This window comes from Ylistrum balloti, unplaced genomic scaffold (assembly GCF_031769215.1).
Source record: "Ylistrum balloti isolate Yb309-2 unplaced genomic scaffold, AGI_CSIRO_Ybal_v1 Utg369782, whole genome shotgun sequence".
Lineage (NCBI taxonomy): Eukaryota > Metazoa > Mollusca > Bivalvia > Pectinida > Pectinidae > Ylistrum > Ylistrum balloti.
Window position 1 is genome coordinate 1,108,188 of NW_026781970.1, and position 22,375 is coordinate 1,130,562.

The window sequence follows — 22,375 nt, forward strand, 5'->3', positions numbered from 1 at the left end:
ACAATTGACTATTAGTGTTCGTTTGAAATAGTTTTCATTCACCTGCAATGTAAAATAAAATTTTCTATTGTAACCCGTTTCTCCTTTTTAACCGAGTTTGTGTTTAGGCCAAAAGAAAAAGAATAGACGACAAATTATCATCTTGTTTTGGGATTCTTTCAGAAGAATTGTCGCGTCCTAAACCCTGGCTTCAATGAATTTCTAAAGTGCTGACTCAAGAAGAGCCCACCATGTATGCCAAGATAGGTCTCCGCTTTCATCCAATCAGATCTCATATTTTAGTGCCTGTTCCTCATAAAAAGGTTAGGTAAGCCGTTAACATATTATTGACCTTCATCGGTTGTCTAGTAATTTCACTCAAAGTATAGCCTAATTGCAAGAAAAGTAGCGGCTCATCAACATACGCGCATACATACAGTACATTCACACCAACACGAATTCACCTAGTGTAGAGAGTGACCTTACTATACAGCGGATAATTATATCACTAAAAATGTACATCACCTTACAGTCCACCCAATCTTCTCTTCTTTCTAATTCAAAAAAATGAACTATGGGAAATATCCTTAGTTTCTATTTTCTATTTGAATATTCTGGTATTTCAGTTACAGATGTGAGGTTTAACAACCGAATGACTTCTTTATTTATCGCGTTTTATGTCCACTATTTCGGCCTTCCATCGGACGAATGCTCCATATAGAATGCAACAGAATGCGATAGTCAGCTATTGATTAACTGAGTACATAAGAAAACGTATATCTGAATCATGGACATGCTAGCCTGTGTCAAACTGAACACCCACGACGTTCGATTCAGACATTACTTACTCTCATGTTTTATATATCTAATCTTGGTTGACTTGACTCAGAGCTGACGGCTATTACGAATTCGAAACAGTTCTTCACTTCTCCTGTCAATCAAATTCCTCAGCTACAGATAATTTTTGTACAGTTTGATAGAGTTTTGTTCTTATTTGGTCTCTACTCTTAGAAAGATTCAATTCATTTTAAGTAAATTTCACAAATACATGAGTACCATAGTGTTATAATCATTATTTGTGCAGTTATGAAAACCAAACAAAATATATCATCTTTGCTTATACCAGAGACGTATATATCACATATATATACGTCTCTGCTTATACCAAGAAAAATATCATTGATACGCTTATAAAATTAACATTCATGTTGCTATCTGACACATATATCGCTTCCAAAGTTACATTTAACAGACAACGAGATAAAATTAACGATCTTGTATAAAACATTTGAGGAAATAAATTCATAAATTTTGGCTTGCATCAGTTTAACATACAAGAGTTACTTTCCCTTTATGATTTTTTAACGGAACGAACTGGATTTTTCAGTGGTTCCGGAATATAAGATACAACAAATATCTATGTAAGACACCCCGAATCAGGAGATAGGGCCATTGAGTTTTTAATAAAGCGTAATAAAATTGGCACGGCACCGTTAATGCCAGAACGGTTTTGTAAACATTACCGAGGGGATTCCCCATCGATGAAGCGAACCGCAAATTTCATTGGTCAACGTACAAACTTCCGGGTAAGAAATTTCGTAAACAGTAGAACAACGCAGATGGTTGAAAAACTGTTCGTCAGATAATGGCATCGATTGTCTATTATAGGTAGGTTATTTATGGCAGGTATTTTGTGTAATGTGGTGGGTGAGACGAAGTTATGATGACCGTCAATGGAAGCAGTATTTGTAAATGTGTTGGCAGGTTAACCTTGTAAAAAGTTGATTCATTTCAGTTACTCCTACCGCGAAAAGTCTGACATCTTAAAGGGAAGTATGTGGAATTTTCTATTTGAAAAAGACTATGCCATAATTCATCTTCTTGTAAGTGTACCTGGTCCAATAATAATTTAGTTTTGAATGAAGACATTGGCAGTTGCGCAGATCAGGGACCCATACATTGTAGGCCTAAAACATAATATAGAGGCAGGTGATGTAGAGGAATTCTTCCGTTATAGAAGGGCAGATAACAGCAATATACCACATTACACTTCAATTACCGCCTAAAAACGAAAGCGTAGAGTCAAAACAAAATCTTTTGAGTTCTGCGAAACATCCAACATTTTTTACATCATAATCTTAAAGAAAAAAAAAGTAAAAATGTTTCAAAATGTGTAGTCGTCTAATGCGGCAAAACCAAACATATTAGACTTTATTTTTGTGCACTCTGCAGTCGACTCTGATAATCAATCTGGAGGACAGCACTGTCCTTTGAAAACACTAAGATTGAGTCTTTTAAGCTTGTTCTTGTAAGGCACTGTGACTAAGACATTTTCCCTCTTCCATATATCACAACTGGGAATCTATGATGTACCAATACAGATATAAAGAGATAAGAAAACTAAGTCAGGTATGGTAACCTCTCTGGCATTGGTGTTTTTTTTTATCTTTGGGAAAAGAAGCCATGGAAGTCTCCTCTTCTCACTGATGTTCTTATTGTGATGTTCCCTGAATGTCTGCATTTTTAGAACAATGGGAAGAAATATAAAGTATTTTACAATTGTGCTAAATTGAGATATTTCACCTTTACATGCATCTTTATACTCTATAAAGTTCATCAGCAAAAGAAAATTAAGGTTTCAATATCAAAGAAGCAGTCAACCTGGAATTTGAAGGCCATGACCACGTATTATAGGACAAGATGTTGGCATCACTGTCTTTGTCACAGAGAAAATGACCAAAGCATTAAGCAGACTGGGACTTGACTAATTTGCTCAAACATAGTTAAAGTGTATAGTCTAGATTTCACTGGCCCCAGATTTGGGTTGTGAAAATGGGTATCGTGTCAAATTATGTGCTGCTGCTTATGAATTCTAGAATTTTGTTTAAATGTATAGCCTGCATTGGTTGTTATTCATATAATTTATCATAATGTATTTTAATTGCAGCATTGAAGAATCTTAATTTGCTTTTCTGAAAATATAATTTTAGAGAAACTAACATGGATCACATGCTGCGAGGAACCAACTTTGCCATGCACCGGAAAAATATTTCGCAGTTGCCAGCAAAAATCACACAAGAAATTGAAAGAAGTTTAGATCATAATCCAGAGACATGCAGCTGGCGAGCCTTCCTGAAGATTGCATCAACTTTGAGGGATTCCTATGAATTCAGGTCATTTAACTGTTTTATTACAAAAGAGTATCAAGTGTATTTCAATCCCCAGCATATGGGATAGGGGTATACTGCATATATATGATAATTTGAATAAAACTTCCCCTTGAAACTCACTTTTACTACCACAAGTACCACTTATTCAATTTTGTTCTAATTAATGGTATGGAGACTGTTCAAGTAAGTTATATGTATTCTTGGTTCAACCACCATGAGAGTCATGGAGGCAGAAAAATTCTATTAGAATGATGAATAAATAATAATAATGAGAATGATAATTACTTTCAAATGATTTTATTTATTTTTACTTTGATTTCCATATTAAGCCCACCATTATCAAGTGGTGAACTATCCAAATTGCCTTACATTTGTGGTCTGTCCATCCATCCGTCCATTGACATAGCTTCTTCTGTGGTAAACTTTCCTGATTTGAATGACATTGACCTTTTTTCGTCAAATGGTAGGCTTTTCAAATCACGCTACATCCATGGTCCAACGATAGTCTGTAAACAATTTTCTCATTGCTAATTCTGAAGAAGTGTAGGTGTACTGAATGAGTCTTTATAAAATTTCATGTTTGTTCTCCTAGGTCTATAGGTGTGTCATTTTAAATTTTGGGACTGATCAGAAATAACAAAATAGCTGACAAGTGGTCATCTTGGATGTTAACAATGAAGGATTCACTATTTCTTGAGAAGTACTGCATGGATCCTTCTTAAATCTTATTTGTAGATTCTTTTTTGTCCCTAGTTGGACCCTTTTGATTTTGGAACTGATCTGCCATTCTGGCTGAAAAGTGACTATTTTGATTTTGATAACAAAAGTTTGTTATTGCTTTATTTTGTGAAGTACTCGATGGAACAAAGGAAAGAAGGAAAAAGATCCAATTTTCAAAGAATGAATAAAGATCAAACAGTTGTGGACACTAAGATCCTTCTTGGGTCTGGTTTTAAAAACATCATATTTAATATGAAGACTTATGATATGATTCCGACTGCCTTTACTCATTGTTGCTTTTGTATTGACATTGATGTTTTCTGATTGTAGCTCTGACATGTAAATAAAAACCTAATGTGATTGATTTATGTTTTGCAGTCAAAGAGATATTGAAAGCAAATTTGGAAGCTTTGTTTTTGGAAATGGGAGCCCTACAAACAAGTTGATTTCTGAGCTTGGGGCTCGAGGTATGGTTGTTGGGGAGCTCATCGAAGTGCTGGATCGACTCAGATTGGAAAACCTCTTGATAGATTTAAAACCTTATGGTAATTATAAGAAGAATATTTGTAATTAATTGAAAAAAAGATTGACTACTTTTGAAGAATTTGATAATGTAGGATAATAGAAGCTTGCTAATAGTTTTTCCAGGATGACAAAAATTGTAAAACAAAATTTCAAGATTGCACAGGGGATAAATTTGTTAAGCTACTCAAATGTCCTCTATGGTTTACTAAAAGGCTTAGAACAATGTTATTTAGCTAAAAGAGTTTTTGATTTGGAGCCTGATAAAATTTGAATAAAAAAATCTAGGTTGGTCTTAGAGGTCAGAAGGATCAAACATGTTAAAACGCTCAAATGACCTTGTTATTCTTCTGATTAACCATGAATGATTAACCAAAATATACCCAGATTTGAGATATATTATTCATATATATATATATATATATATATATATAATGTCCTTGGACGAAGACAAAGTTTGAGATAAGAAAATACCTTAACCCATATTCAAGATCACATAGTTCAAATTCCAGCTATTGACATGTTTGGAGCCTTTTTTTTGCAGTTAAATGTTTTGGTGCAAGTTTCTTTTGTGGTCTTTGGTTCAGTTAGATAATGTGTTATAAGCCTAAATTCTGGTATGAATGTAATTATGGGGTATATCAATTATTGTATAGATTCAATTTAAGAAAATAATGTCTTTTTTTTTTCAAATGTTTTGAGATTTAAGTTTTTTTGGTCAATTTGTATGCACCCATGCACACATAGTTTCTGTCTTTTCTGTCTGTATTTCTGTACATCCTTTTGTGTCATAAATATAAATTTGTACACACATAAGCAAGGATTATGAAACTTGGTGTATACATTGGTCATACTAAGGGGATGTACAATGTACCCTCAACTCCTCAATTACAGAGTTACTGCCCTTTGTTAAAATTTAGTGTCTGGAGCTTAACTTAGGTTGCATTGAAGCTAGGATAATGAAAACTTGTTTATACATTGATCATACTAAGACAATGAGCAGTGTACCATAATCAGGGCCCACAACCCCTTAATTAATCAGTTATTGCCCTTTGTTAAAGTTATCTTATCCAGAGCATAACTTTGCTTGCATTTAAAGTAGGATAACAAAACGCAGTGTATTCATTGATCATACGAAGACAATGTGCAGTGTATCAATGTTAGGGTCCTTTGTTAAATTTTTGTGTCCAGAACATTACTTTGCCTAAATTTAAAGTAGGATTTTGAAACATGATGTTTACAAAAGTCTCACAAAAGCAAGGTGCAGTGTAGCTTAGTCAGGATCCTTGACCCCTCAGTACTTAGTAACTGCACTCTGTTAAAATTTTGTGTCATGAGCATAGCTCTGTTGCATTAAAACTAGGATAATAGAACTTGGTGTATACATTGGTAATGCTATGAGAATGTGCTGGTAACCCCTTAATTACAGAATTTTTGTCCATTGTTAAAATTTTGTGTTTAATGAAGTCATTGTTGGGAGGTATTCATCAGTTTCACTGATACACTTTTTTTCTTTGTTTTTACAATGTATTTTGTCCATATACCACCTTTCTCAGTCTTAAACCAATATCTTTGAAATCATTAATATTACTTGACATGGGACAGGCATATGATATTCCACCTCAAGGTAGTCTTGTTTCTTTCTTATTTTTCTTTAATCCCCAAACAATTAAACCAAGTGGGACTTAAGTTTTTCCCACCGTCCATCCATTCCTGCATCTGTAACAAAGTTTATCAGTGCTGTAGCGGCTTCGTTCACACAAGCATCAAAATATCTTAGACAAGTTCCACTTTCAGGGTTGTCGGGTCAAAATCAAGGTCACATATTATAGTTGATATAGTGATTATGAATCATGTAGACATGACACTGACAGGTAGGTACTATAAATATCAAACAAAACAAAATTATTGAATATGATTAAATGGGTGTATCATGTATCGATTTTTGGTGTACTTTTGTTTAATTTACTTCATAAAACCTTCATTCAATTTTTAAAGCTTCATGAATTATATCAATGTTAAGTTAAAGTCTTATATAAAAATGGTCCATCAGTTGTAGCTGAATCATGTTTAGTCTGAAGTGTAATTATTTTTGTGTTCCAGGTGAGTAATGCAGGGCTAGCGGGCCTCTTGTTACAATCAGTAACAAGAGGCCCACTAGGCCTGCATTGCTCACCTAGAATACAGAAAATACAATGGTCAAAGCACTGAGTCCCTGTAATATACTGCACAGTATTTGTACCATGTACATATTTGTATGTTGTGTTATTTTAGAGGAGATCCGCATCATTCGCCAGCCTGCTGAGAACAAACAGCTAGATGAAGGAGACAAACTGGAGCTACAAGTGGAGGCTGTTGGGTTTCCATACCCTCGTTACCAGTGGTTCAAACTCCTTAGTAATGAATATGATGAGATTGATGGTGCAAAGGACTCAACGTTCAAGATCAACAGAACATGGTTTGTTTTATCCGTGCTTATAACATATTAACCTCCTTAGTAAGGATGATCTTTCCCCCCTACAGCCTGAATGTTTTCATAAACTCCTGTGAAATAGTATACCAATATACAAATAATTCCTTTTAAAATCTAATATTTATGTTTGTTTCTAATCATTGTACGATAAAATTTAATCTTCCATCTTAAAATCCTGAAACACAAGTACAGCAAGTTTTAATTCCACTTTTGTGAAGAGTCAATTGCTTGATGTGCTTTGACCAATAGCTGAGAACACTGTTAATGGAAGGAAAAAGTAGTTAAGGGATAGTATTTGTGAATGTGAAAATTTTACACTGGTCAATGATTTTTTTTATGAGAAAATCTTGATTATTAAGGAATGGTTTGTGTAAGAAAACTTTGATAATTAAAGATTTTTTTGTGAAAAGCTTATAAAGATAAAGAGATGGTATATGTGATAAACCTGTTTGAGCATGGTATTTGTAAGGGAAACTTGATAGATATTAGTGACTGAATAAAAAAAATTATTAAAATAGAAGACAGATGTTATAGTGAAACCACTGAAATGAATTTTAATTTCCACTTTTTTAACACAGTTTAGGTGACAGCGGATTATACTGTTGTCGCCTGTCTAATGGAGGAGGTAGTGATTTCTGCAAGTTTACTAAGCCATCCTCAGTCAAGGTACTGTACAGGTCCACAAACACTACAAAAATACCAGATCCTGAGAAGGAACCAGTTGATGGAGCCAAGAAAACGTAAATTTGTATAAATAATTAACCAACTCCTCAGAAATGCTGTGACATTATTAACGGTTTCTTGAGTTTCATTTTTTTTTTAAAATTTGTTGATATTGTTAACATTCAATGTAGTTGATTACCTGAATACTATTTATTTACATAAATCAAGTTTTAACAAAATAACAGTTCCCTGAAAAGAGAAATTTGATGCCCACAAAAAGAAATGATTTTCGTTTAGGTTAGGTTATAAATTACCACAAAAGATTTTGAGAACATGGAGGAAATGAAAAATTCCGTTGCAGTCAATTTGTCTGAAATATCTAGAAATTAAACAGTTAAATGGATTCTGTGGTCGTTCATTTTAAGGGAGTTACCAGTATGTCTCTTTACGAAATCCTGACTCTTGTCTTATCTAGAAAACTCCTACACTATCCATTTCCTTTGGTTTACAAGTCAGTAGATACAAGCCATTTACATCTGCTTTTTATCTTGTTAATCCTCTAAATTGTGCAGATGTGTGTGTATATGTGTATATTATGAATCATTTACAAAGTCACAACGATTTTTATTTTTTATAAAGCTCTTAAAACATATTGATCTTGGCTTAAATGAAATTTTCTTTGTGTTTTATGTTGCCAGTTTTCATCACAGATGTACATTTTGAATAACATTGTTAAAGCATTGTTGTTGGAAACATACTTTTATAGCTTGGGACTTTCAGCTCAGGTTGCCTAAACAAAATTTCTGTATTGTAAAGAGAGCTTATAATATTGTTTCTATGAATCAATACACTGTAAAAATTTGCAAGGGAACATTTGTGAGGGTGTGTAGGTGCATGTGCTGTCTCTTGTTTATTTAATGAAAATAAAAGTAAAAAGTTAGAGAAAACAGAAAACTTTATTTTTTATTTAAACCCAACTTATTAGCTTCGGTAATATTTCTAACAAAGACATAATTATCAGGCAATCATATTTGTTCTCTTATGTTTATTGTACAGCCATATTGCCTCAAGTTTTGACTGAACCAGAAGACAGATATGTACACCTGCGGGACAAAGTAGAGCTCCACTGTGTAGGAATTGGTCATAAACCACTGGTGTATGAATGGCTGAAAGATGACAAGGTCGTTGATAGCAACAAAGATTTCGGAAAGTTAACGGTACTTTTTACATGAAATCTTGAAAGAGTACAACAGCTTTGTGTCCCTTTCTATGGTACAAATTTAAAAAAAAAAAGGGGGGGGGACTCGGAGTCATCCAGTGAAACACCACATAATTCCAAAATAAATCAATTCTATCCATGGTTTGGATAATACAAAGCAAATTTTATGGATGGTACTTTAAACAAAAGCTGAGGTCCTGGGGAAAGGTAGATTTATGTGTTTTTTTTTATGTCTAGACTTCTGCAAGTCTAACAAACATGAGAATTATAATGTTTTCTCATATTTTCTGTTTCTTAGATTTCTGATGTCACTATGAAGCATCAAGGGACATACACATGTGTGATAAGGAACCAGTTTGGGAAAACACGCAGCAGGGAGGTAACTCTGCAAGTAAACCCAGAGATTGTTATTCGAGGTAATAAAGGCATGGTACATTTGTTAATAGTGAAAATCATTTGCTGCTATTGTCATATTGTTCTTGGTTATTTATAAATTCAATATTATTTTGACAGAGAAAGAATACAAACAATTGTAAGGGTATGATTGGGGTTTTCTGATCTTTACAAGTTTCATTGACTTGGATTTACCTGATGGTTATTTTGTGTGAAACATTAACAGACATAACTATTTGTCATTATTTTGTTGTAGATTACCGAAGTGAAGGTAAGTTAAATCATTACATTTCATGAAAATGTTACCTAATAACAAGACAGAGGAAAATTAGAAGTAATTGTGCTGTTTTCTTCTTGAACTCTCAGTTTTGTTATACTCAATAATAATTGTATAGAAATCTTCAAGTTTCTTAAATACAAAAAATTGTGTCATACTCCTTTATATATTTAATTGAAAAAATCCTATGTCATGAAATGACACACAGAGACATTTCTTTATGACCTTTTTCATCCTTTTAGGAATTGACATCATACTGAACCCAAAGACATGTAGTGTGGAGGTAGGAGGCAATTGCTCATTTTCAGTCGAGGCCACATGTAAATATCCACTGACATACAAGTGGTACAAAGACCACCAAGCCACAGGTAACAATATATGATAATGTACCCTGCATTGAACGTAAGGGCACCTATTACTTCTAACACAAAGTAGGGCAATGGCTGATTACAAGACAATGAAATAGCATTGGTTTGAAGGATTGAATTAAAAATAAACATTAGTTCAATGGAAATGTTTTAAATGAATGTCTTCAACATATCCTCTATATATTGTATCAGTCTATTGTGGACTTCTCTCTGTTTTCTCGAGAATTCAAAGATTGATTGAAAATTCACATTTTTGATAAAAATTGTCTTATGAATGTTATTCAGAAATATTTTTGAATACTTAGTGAAATCCACTCAGCTATATCACATGGTATGGGAAGTGTTTAGATTGACATAGTACATTTATGTGCACAGATTGTGTGGAAAAAGAGCTGAAATTTTACAATCTTCAGGACCATAATCAGCAGGGAACCTACCAATGTGTTGTGACTTGCCCACAAACCAAAGAATCTGTCCTTTCTCATCCTGCATGTCTGTCTATCAAGTCTCCTGCAAACCTCAACCAATCAGAATATAGAGGTATATATATTGTAACATTCTCAGCCAATCAGAATATAGAGGTATGTATATTGTAACATTCTCACCCAATCAGAATATAGAGGTATGTATATTGTAACATTCTCAGCCAATCCAGGAACTGACTGACCATGAGGTATCTTTTTTGTAATATTTTCAGTCTATCAGAGAACAGAAGTATGTGTTTTATAACATTCTCAGCCAAATCTCTTACTGGTAAATCAATGTTCAATATTTAACCTAATGCATGTGCTTTCATATTGCACAAAAAAAAATACCTCCTTCACTATTAATTTTAAAATCTTTGGTGGCAGGCTGGATCATCATACAACATTGATTCCAGCACCATTTACCTGATTGATAACTGCACCAATTACATGATATAGTATAAACATGAAAACCTTTATTACTAATTTTTACCGGGGTCAAGATTTTGTAATTATCCCACATGACATTAGGGATTCTGGAACCTTTAAAATACTGATGAATTGAATATGAATCCTATTCAAAATATGATGAAATATCATATGAAAATATGAAATCTCTTAATCTGATTGGCAAGGACATGCATTTCATTTTTTGATTTTGTTTTTTGATGAGGTATTTCTTGCATTTTGTTATTATAACTTTATTTCCATTACAGCAACAGACAAAGTTGCCTTGTTAATAGGAAATTATGACTATATGAATGAAACAACTCTGAAAGCACCAAGCAAGGATGTTGCAAAGATGGCAGAAGCTTTCAAAAGCCTTGAATTTAAAGTGGTTTCACTACTGAACTTAACGAAACAAGAAATGAACGCAGCCATTCACGAATATTGTAATTTGCTAGGAAAGGGTGTGTATGGCGTTTTCTATTTTTGTGGCCATGGTTTTGAGGAGAATGGACAATGCTACTTTGTTCCTCCTGATGCAAGAAGTGGTTACACAATTGAGGATTGTATTTCGTCAAATGACGTTCTTCGAGCCATGCAAAAGTCTGATCCAGCCTTAGTAACACTCATCCTGGATATATGTAGAATAAGGTAGGTCTGTTTTATCCCCACACCATTTTATTATGAGATGCAGGTGGAAAATATAGTGTTACATATTGTATACAGTTTTCAGCCATTCCATCTCATCTTGTCACTGTGCATTCCATTATTTTGAGTTCCGTTCCAAATCAATGTTAACAAATCAATATCTTCAGAACCTGTCAACAAATTTTCTTCATATTTATCCCCAAAATATCACATCAAGCTCTACACTTCAGCAAGGTGATCATCAAAGTTAATGGGTCAAAGGTCACATTTGACAGTGTCTGCTAATTTGCCAAACAATGATACTTATATGCATGGGAGTGGGGCATCCATGTCTTATACATGTTTTCTACTTCATAATCTTCATATGGGGTCACATCTGTACTTTTTTGGAAAGAAAATCACATTTGGATATAAGGATAAGATATGTACTTGTTCTCTAGAAAAAGACATTAGAATATAGTTGATCTTGCTAGAAAAGCTTCATTTCATGGCAGATGTTATGGTTAATGTTGTTTGTTTGTAAACATATGCCATTTTCTCCAAAATAATAAAGTAATACCACACCTTGGTTTGCACCAAATTCTGTACAGATAAACATTTAATATGCTTCTTCGTGTACTCTCACAATATTGTTCACTTTTGCTGAGTGTTAAATTAGCCTTAAGAGACATTAAATACATATTTCAGCTTAAAATTGAAACTTTTGCCAACATTTACCTATTGGCTAAAGAGCAAAGCAGATGAAGGTTTACCCATGTACAGTATGTCCATATGTGTATTTTATGTGTTTTAGGTACATTTGTACCTGATAAGGAATGTTCATTTCAGTATTAATTACTGTGCAAATTTGTATCAATAGTGTATTTTATGTGTTTTAGGTACCTTTGTACCTGATAAGGAATGTTCATTTCCATATTAATTACTGTGTAAATTTGTATCAATAGATTTATCAAGGAAGAATATATTTACCGTATTAGATTTTCACTGAGTGGTATCTTTACATATTCAGTGAGAACTCTCAAAGGTGTGAATGTTTTGGATAAATATATTGTGAATAGAACCCTATTAATTTAGAAATGTTTACTTTCTATTGCAGAAATAAAATTCCAAGTAAACCACCTTCAAACACAGGAGGTGTCACTGGTCGGGAGAGTCCTAGTGGGCCTGATGCAAAGGGAAATTGTGTATCCATCTACGCCACGTATGTAAATCCATCTGTCAATCATAATTTTCTACTTAAAACATTTAAAATGTTTGAGACACTATATTGTCACCTTATGTGTTATGATAACACAATCAAAAGAGATACAGGGTATTGTAGAAAATATTGTTTGCAAAAATACTATAGTCACCTTATCTATCCTGTTACAAGGCAAAAGTCACTTTATGTTGGTTAATGAACATGAGGTAAAATTTGTACAGAATTGTTCTGTTTTCCAGGTGTAAAAGGTAAATTTAACGTTTAATTCATAGGTTATAAGCTTTTTGAGTATTTGCAGTGTTGACAACCAAATCATGATATCTATTACAAAATTAATATGTGTTAATTGTACGCGGGAAAATATGGTGAATAACAACACATTATATACCAATCCATGCATCATCAAAGAGTGCATCTTTCACAAAACAAGACACCACAGGCCTTTATGGTTAGGTAACAGAAAGAGGTCAGAGGTCATATCACTATGAGGACGGACTAGATTTCCTCTAAAATGATGAAGTATGATTCGAAAGTCAATATGGCCGATGCAAGGAAATGTATCTCGTTCATGTTTAATGTGAAATCAAATTTAATGAACATTTCCATATTTAATATACATGTTTTTTTTAAATTCTTGTCTTGTAATAGGAGCGAGGGAATGTTTGCATATGAAGACCATGAGAATGGAATTTTGGTGAAATATTTACAGAAGTACATCTATCAAAACAAGCCTGTGAGCTATTTCTTCAATGATGTTATTGATGGTAAGTGAATTACAATTTTACTGAGTGAATTATTTTTATAAATCACTATTGTAACAAAGTAAATCTTTGTTTCAATTATTGTTCTTTAATCAAAATATTACAGAATTACAAAATGCTAAAGTTCTGATGAGATAAATAAGTCATTGATATGGTTTTATAAGCTCATTGATTACAAGCTCATCAGTTAAAGCTGTTTCCTATAAGTCAGTACTAACACATATGTGTCGGCATCCCACCTCAAAATTTGCGTTTTTGAAAGTTCATCCAACATGATACCTCTTTCTTTTGATATATACAATCATGAGAGGTCTTAGATTAATTTTATGACAAAATTTTTGCTGATTTATTTTTTATTCATTGTGAATTTTACCATGTTTTTGAGTTTGTTTGCTGTTGTGTCCAATTCTCCTCCAATTCACCTTGTGCAATACTGAAACATCTTTCATTGGCGACTGCTTGTGTGTTTGGCAATCATTGGTCATTGCACTTGTTGTAGCATGGAAACAGGATCCACAGCACTGCAAGTTACAGAAACCGGAATTCAGGTCAACTTTGTTGGACTGGGGCAGATCCCTCTCAGACCGAATATTGACCATTGGTCACACACAGGCTTACCATGCTCGGACACAGATGTGGTTAAAAGCTCATGGTAGGACCTTTTACACCAACATAACAAGATATACCTCCCATACATCTGAACCTGGCACAATAGTGCAAAATCAGTACCTTTCTTTATCACAATCTCTGATAGAATCTGTTAAACCCAGTGTTATATGTGCTTTGGAAAACATGGCATTGAAATTATGAAATTATTATTGACACTTCGATTAATTATGATCATATATTACAGAAAAAACATCTTGCCTGATCTTTTGTAGAAAAATGGTAGAAGCAAAATGAAAGCTGAAAGTTTTGATTTAAGACAAAGAGCATTAATGATACTATAATATCCAACTTTTCAGAAACTCCGAAACCTCAGGAAATAAGAATACCAGAGCTTGGAAACTTAGTGGTGCAGCTCACATTCCAGATGGAATTTTCCAATGTTCTTCACTTATTTGCTGCCATCAAGAATCCTGGAAACACAGTCAAGTCTATAGCTTTTCCCTATGACTGGCCAAAGGTGTGCTTAAAGCTGTTTTTATTTTAATATAAACCATCAGATCATCTTAATTTGGGTTCCTCTTTTGATTTCATTTTCAAGGTGTCAGTTTTTCACAATTCAAGGTGTCAGTTTTTCACGATTTTAAACCGTTTTGGAAAAATAGCAAAAAACAAAACCTCTTGGAGAACACAGACTTATAGTATACTGGTCTTTTATTTATGTGTCAAGCTCATTAACCTGAAATGAAAGGAAAAAGTGAAATAAATTTATCATCTCTAAGAAATGAACTGATGAGGTTTGAAAGAATATGGTACTGTATTGTACATCCACAGCTTACAGAGATTACATTTAGTATGAAGGTAACATCTAGGTGTTACAGAAAAGGCCCCTAACAACCAAGAATAAAAGCATTGTCATAGTTAGAAAGATTGTTAAAAATTGACCAGTTCTGGTATATGTATTTCATTCCAGGAGTGTATGTCTCAGTGACAATAGTCACAAGACTTTTGAAAGAAAAATTTCTAATTTGATTTTTGTTTTTTGTAGAGCATATCCATGATGGGAGACATAAAAAATGTGACGGACACTTGCAGTAGGCCAGGTGATAAACTGCCGTGTGCTGTCACCAAGTCAACTTTTCAAGATTTACAGAAACTTAGGGTGAGCATTCAAGTATATGTAACTGATTATTTAAATCAGTTACATGACAAAAGCGACGTGCTCATCTGGTCAGAAGGGGAATCAATTTTCTATATATGGTGGGTCTCAGTCTCCTGGGGCGGGAGGGGTTGGGCTCAGTAGCGGAAATAGGGCAAATCCTTGAAAATCTGCCTTCTTCTATAAGAGTATCGGGATTCTATCCCAATTTGGTATGAAGTATCGGGGATAAACAATGCTTTTCAGCTCCCTGGTGTGGAAGGGGCGTGGCTCTATAAGGGAAATATAGAAAATTTGTTAGGATTTCTTGTTTTGTGGGAATAACTTGCTGTTGTTCAGACTCTTGCTGAAGTATACCTGGTTAAAAGGCCAAGTTTTATATAAACCAGGATTCTGTCACCAGAAATGTGGGACACAAAAGGGGAATGTTGTAAGTTCTTAAAATTTCGTTTTACATACAAGAATATTGCACCAAGATATGTATGCAGCAATTTTATAAACAGTTGATCTGACTTTGATTTGACCACAAGGCAGAGACCTAATAGGGAAGTTATCTCAGTATTAGATATTGATTGTCATTAATGACTTGATAGACCTGTGATCTATATAATATTTGATGTAATTACTTTGCATTGTGATATGATTGAAAAGTATACAATATTGATGACTTATTTGACCAATTACTTTTGTGACCTATATATTAACCATTAAAATAACTAGCAAGATGTGGAAATGAAAAAATATACAAATTCATTCATAGGTATTTGACCTTTGAACTTTGACGATCTATATATTGACCTCTGACATATCATTTCAATTTTAGAATATGGGCACTTGAAAAAGGATGTTTTGTTAAGGAGATATTAATAGAAATAAAAAGTTGGCAGGACAGGAAGGATTGCTTGACCATAAGTATCCATTTCTTTATCAGAGAACTTTGAAATAGTAAAATAATTGAATGAACAACATTTCAAATAACTTCATGTTATGTATCTTGCTTTGTTACCTGATCCCCTCTTGTATGCAGCAGTATTGTTGTTTGTTAATAGCCCACCAGCTATGTGGCCATTGGCCTCTGTAGATAAGATGTGATGAGATAATAATCAAACAAGCACCATAATTTACGATCAGAAAATAAACAACAAGAAAATACCAACATGTCAACATAACCCAAACTCAAATTCAATAAAACTAGGACAAAATATGAACAGAAGAAAGATTTACACGGAAACGTGAAAAAGTACAAGGATAATAATACTAGGTGTTTCAGAAGAGTAAGTATCTTATGCTTCATCGAAGTCTTAATCAATCCAAGTAAGTAATGTCATATTCTCAAATGAGATCAAGGTATACAACAATGGAACCAACAGGTAAACTAACACACATCAAGTATGTCCAGCTTCCTATCATACAACGGAACCAACAGGAAAACTAACACGCATCAAGTATGTCCAGCTTCATATTTCACAATTTTCATCATTCTGAATCTTTTGAAACCCTGTGTTACAAGGTTTACATCAGATGACAACTTCCTGCATGAAAACCATGATAATGGGAACAGGCCCTTGAATGTCAAAGTAACTGCTACATATAAACACCAATGGTTGGAGATGTGTTTGATATATTTCTTTTGTCCAATGACCCAGGGGACACCAAACCATGGTATGTTACTGTCATCATTATGAATGATTCCATCTTCAAATTTTTGTGAATACATTTCTAATATGAATATTTTTTTCATTTACAGGACAACCTGGAGTTAAAAATTGTTGTTAAATACTGTTTGAAGGACCAAGTGGACCAACACCACTTGACAGAGAAAATAAACCTCGGTCTACCACTTATTGCTAATCTTCGCCTTTGCAACAGAGTCACAGAACCTATAGAACACACAGATGACTCCTAGTCTCAGTGCTTAGTGAACATAGATTATCCAAAACCAGAGAAATCAACAACACTAAGCTTGTATGGAAATAATTTGTCATCAAAGTTAATGCTAAGCTAAAGCAGCATCTATATAAAACACAAAAATGAAGAAAACAACAAGTTGTAGATAAACAAAGATTCCTATCTGTACTATTTACCATTTGGCACACATATCTGTATACAGAATGTAGTTAGAACTATATTCATTTAGAAAAAACTATTCTGAATATTATTATAATTTATGTAATTTAAAGTGGCTTTCTGGCAATTTCGTGAAAATTTGGCAGAAAGGAAACCAGCAATTGACAATGATTATGATTAACAAATACTTCATGATTTATATTTCAATTACCAATCAAATTTTGGTAAATTTGAATTAGGTATCTAGTTATATTGAGAGAAAAAGCTCATCTTACCAGATGGAGTATGTCCATGTGGAAACTGCTGAAACATGGAACGGCCAGTAAGTCTGAGGTCACTATGACACAGTAGGACCAGTTATAATTAGTCTCAGCATTACATTGATCTAAAAGCCTACTACTGTTGTAAGGGGACAGTGGAGTACAACACGGCAGGACAGCGGAGTACAACACGGCATTACAGTGGAGTACAACACGGCAGGACAGTGGAGTACAACACGGCAGGACAGTGGAGTACAACACGGCAGGACAGTGGAGTACAACACAACAGGACAGTGGAGTACAACACAGCAGGACAGTGGAGTACAACACAGAAGGACCAGTTATAATTAGTCTCATAACATTGACCATCTAAAGGTCTTTTAGTGTTGTAATGGGACAGTAGAGGACAAAATGTATATATTTTGTAATAAGCCCATGTCTTGTAATCCTTTTCAATATGAGTCCAGCATGTAAGACACTGGTCCACTGAACCACATACATGCTAAATACAGCTGTACTGGTTAAATTGCTCTCATACTCCACAATCTACTACTGTATACTAGTACTAGGATTGCTTTGTCCCGTACTATTTTCACCTTTGTACCATTACACACATTGCCCATTAACAGTTATATGAAAGGGTTTAAAAAGGAGTGACAAATTTCTACCCCACTTTTAAATTTACACCACCCCACTTGAAGCTTGTGGATTGAGTTAAACATTGTTTATTATTTGTTAAATATTAAAGTACTTCAACATAAGGAGTGAAGGAATTAGTGTAACTGAATGTAGACAGTGTATGTTACATTGTAGTAAATATTTTTTGAAAACATATTAGAGCCATGTCATTTAATTTGTACCTATGAGATGCATGGTTGTAAGCTCTCATTTCCAGGTACATCTGTGTCATAGATTTGTGACTGTCAATATCCAATATTGTGTTGTTTTTGAAATGTACAGAAGATCAGCTGTGATATTTAGGCCAAAAATCAAATGTCAAACATTCACTATGGTGTTGTGTAAATAATTTACTTGAAGATCAACTGAGGTATTTACCACTAAGGCCCACGCGCCTCTTGTTAAACATTGTGGTACTGATTTAAAGAAATCGTTTTTTTTTTTACATTTTAAGGGGTATTTCTGCAACCTTATAATACCATTAAGTCAACACATTGACAATGTCAAGATTTAAAAAGCATGGAATCTTTCTTTTGGTTATGTTGTAGAATATGACCTAAATTACTGTTGATTAACCCCTGCCCAGTAATAAGCTACATGTAGGTTCACAGGGTACAGCTAGGGTCGTTTAAATTCAGGAAACAAGTTTTCGTTTTTCCTTAATGCTCACTTTTGAATTTGGAGTCTGAGGTAATGTGTTGTATTGTGTAATGTCTGCTCCCTCAAACAACTCCAAACACCACCCCTTTCTTGAATTAATGTAGGTTGAACACAATAAGTGAACAGTTTTAATGGTGACAATAAGGATTTATTTACATTGATCATGATATTATACAAATTGTTCACGATATTATTAAAAAAATGTATATCATCAGTCTAACAGACTGGTATGATGGAAGAGGCTCACTTACATGTTAACATAAAAAAATGCAACAAATCATGAAATCACAAGACCAAGCACAGAAGCTTGTTTTTATTTACAAGTAAAAATACAATTTCAATTTCCGTACCAGAGATCATAAAGCATACATATGTAAGCATGATTGGTAATGCTGGATTTGAATATCATTTTTACTGATCAATAGAAACAAACTCCTGGAGCTACAATTTTTTGTCAATATGGATACCTGATATTAACTTAGATATTAATTTAACTTAATATTTAGAAAATAGATTTCCTATCTCTGAGGATTCTTCCTATTGCTAGGCATTGTCTCACTGGTGGATGTCAGTGTTCAGCAGACTTGCTGTGGGTAGGTTGGTTACAGATTTTCCATCTCGATGACTCTTGCTATCACTGAGCCACGTCTCTTTAAAAGGTCAGTGTCCTGTGGACTTATTTCCTGATATTATTCAATACATGTTCAGATGAGCTGGCCAATTTTAATTTCTTAGATTGATGATTTTCTAGAGATAAATGACAAATAAAATTTCCTAAAACAATTTTTTTTCATTTTCTGCTCCATTATATAACTGCTATTTTGTAGAAAAGACTCAAATAATATAGCTGTGATTGAAGCCATACTATATGCTAAAATGTTATTTCTGTTGATTTTAAAACTACAATGTATTATGTAATTCAATCCATAATTATCTAAACCCTTGTATTTGTAAAAGCGTGTTTGAAATGTAGAGCCATTAACTTTCAGAATTTCAACAAGTTTCTTTCAACAACAGATTTACACCAGTCTAGGTTTAAGAGCAAGATCCCATGATCCATACAAATGCATTATAGAGGCATGTAAAGTCCTCAATGTGCTCATACAATACATGTACAGCTTCAAGACATTTTGTGGGCCAATGATTATCCCATTGATAACAAATTTATAAAGATTCATAATCATTGCCCACTTTGAATTTATGATTTCTTCATAGCCTTCATATATTTTGATATTTTGAATAAAAATGTTTTAGGAACCTCAGTTTAGTTGTGAATTATGTTGTCCTATTTCATTATTGAACAATGTCAAATTTACAGTCATTTTTATACTGTATAATATGTCCATACATGTGTGGTTAATAAGTGCTGAAAGTTTTTAAAGATATGTGATTTAAATTTAATAAAAAAAGAAATTGTCGAAAAGGAACCTTTGGTTTAATTGTTTTCTTTACAAAAGAAGAAATGTATAAGATGGAATATATGTTTCTTCAATATCATATTTACAATTTATTTACACAGATGTCAATTTTCAGGTTCAGAGATTGTAATTTTTTTGGTGGGATTATTAATATAAATTAATGTTCCTGTCAGTTTGTCTGTAGACAATTTTTAGAACTGCCCACTCCTTCCAGGGTTATGCATGGATTTTGATGATACATATAATGTACTTTACACACGTTACTCATGGCAGGTTCTTGTGTCTCCCTGGATGCCATTAGGTGTTGTCATTTCTTACTAGAACTATAGCTTTCGTGCTACAAAGTGAATCGCCTTTGTGATTCTGGCTAGTTATCTCAGAAAAAGTTGTATTTTATACAGGGATCTGACAAACTTTTGAGGTTACAGGGTCAAAGGTCATGGATGCATTAGTACAGTACAAAAAATGGCAACTATCTCGGTAATGGTTGGTACGGAGATGCAGGCTACATGGTGTAAAGCTCCCAAAGTCATCAAGTGAAAAGTCACAATGCTGGAATGGTCAATGACTTCAGAAATGGTAGGTATATTATACAGGCCTATAAATGGATTTTGATGAAACTTGGCACACTGGTTATATACGACATGCTCTCGTGTCTTGATGAATGCAGTCATGTCATGTCAATAGAAGAGTTATGGCCCTGGAAGATATTTGAAACAGTACTAGTGCCAATTGCTTATCAACACTTGAATTTTGTTTTTGTATTACACATGTATAAACATAAAGTATCACAGGCATTGAAGTAAACTTCACTTCACCCTAGGAGTTCAAAGTTCACAGATGCATTTTATTTCTGAAATGACAAATTATCTTAGAGATGGTAAGTACAGTATATTTCATATATGAATATGCAAGGCACAGTTACAAACATCCCAGGTCATCAGGTCAAAGGTCATACAAATTTCAGGGTGAAATGTCTGGGATGAATTACAGTACTTAAAAAGGTCTACCTGGTAATTGTCTTGGAAACGGTAGATATTTTGCATGTATGCAAATACACATTACAGTTTTGTGTGTGTAGGCAACGATAAGAGGGACATAGTGATAAAATTTTGTGTCATGGGGTCAAAAGTCAAGTGTCCCAGATTCATCACAGTGCTACATTCAATGACTTACGTACTGGAAGCATCCTGTCAGTTTTGCTTGTTTTTTTGTTACATTTGCTTACTTGAGTCCTTCTATCCTTTTCTTATGCCCATAAAAAATTCAGATGAGAAAAATTATGGTTTATGGCATTGTCTGTCTGTTCATCATTAACATTTATTAATCCAGAGATCTTGATAATCTTTTTCAATCTTGGTTTATATGTCTTAATCGCCATCACATGTGTTTTCCAGAATGGTAGTTAGATTTAATTGAAGATGACTTGGAATTGGGACAGTCATTTATTATTCCGCTCTGCTGTACACTTGTTTTAAATCCTGCAATATTTTACTGTGTTTATCATCATGTAGTTTTGATTGTGTATAATTAGTTTGAAAAGCCATTTTCTTGTTTATTGTACCTTCGCATCTGAAAGTCCAAGATGATTAAAATGTTATTTTATATACGTATATGTTAATGCCCAAATTTTGTTCACTGAGGAATTTTAATAAAATGTCAGACAATTAAATAAAAAAAGACCATATTTTATCTCATACGATTGTAACAGAGGTAATTATTTCAATGCCTCTGCCAGGAATCGAATCCGGGACCCCTGGCTTACTAGTCTGACGCTCAACCAATTGAGCTAAAGAAGTTCTCCCTAGCCATGTGGTATATTGCGGCTAGTATTTTACCAGGTGTAAATACTCCCCCTCCAGGAAATAATTCGTCCTCGAGTTTCCAGGGGTTATAGCAATGCTGGCGGGTACTAAGTACTATTCCCGGGTCCCTTCATGGGCACCAAATGTAACAGTCTCTCATAAACCACAAGAAGACGTTGAGGGTTCAGTGTAGACAATTTATTTCAGTAAATAAATAAAAAAAAAAAACCTACAAAACAAAACCTGACATGCATTACTCACACACCCATACCCGTCACATATAGCAAAGAACAATAACTCTTACCTACTTATATTGCAATTAAACAAATTTCTCTCACTTATACATAGTGATAAGATATAAATTGTATTTTAAAATGTACAATTTATTACTAAACAAATGATTTTACAACTATTTTC

The 22,375-nt window shown here is 33.7% G+C and overlaps 1 protein-coding gene across 1 annotated transcript; it reads left to right on the plus strand.

Moving 5' to 3' along the window:
• Positions 1–1,580: 1,580 nt before the first annotated feature.
• LOC132544129 (mucosa-associated lymphoid tissue lymphoma translocation protein 1-like) lies at positions 1,581–20,118 on the plus strand. The gene is given in 18 exon segments (XM_060207699.1): positions 1,581–1,647; positions 2,970–3,152; positions 4,248–4,414; positions 6,666–6,849; positions 7,443–7,589; positions 7,591–7,604; positions 8,584–8,744; positions 9,045–9,162; positions 9,396–9,410; positions 9,659–9,784; positions 10,160–10,324; positions 10,965–11,346; positions 12,440–12,544; positions 13,193–13,308; positions 13,805–13,957; positions 14,271–14,431; positions 14,960–15,073; positions 16,818–20,118. Coding segments are annotated over 18 exon segments (2,493 nt in total). The 5' UTR covers positions 1,581–1,624; the 3' UTR covers positions 16,977–20,118.
• Positions 20,119–22,375: the final 2,257 nt, after the last annotated feature.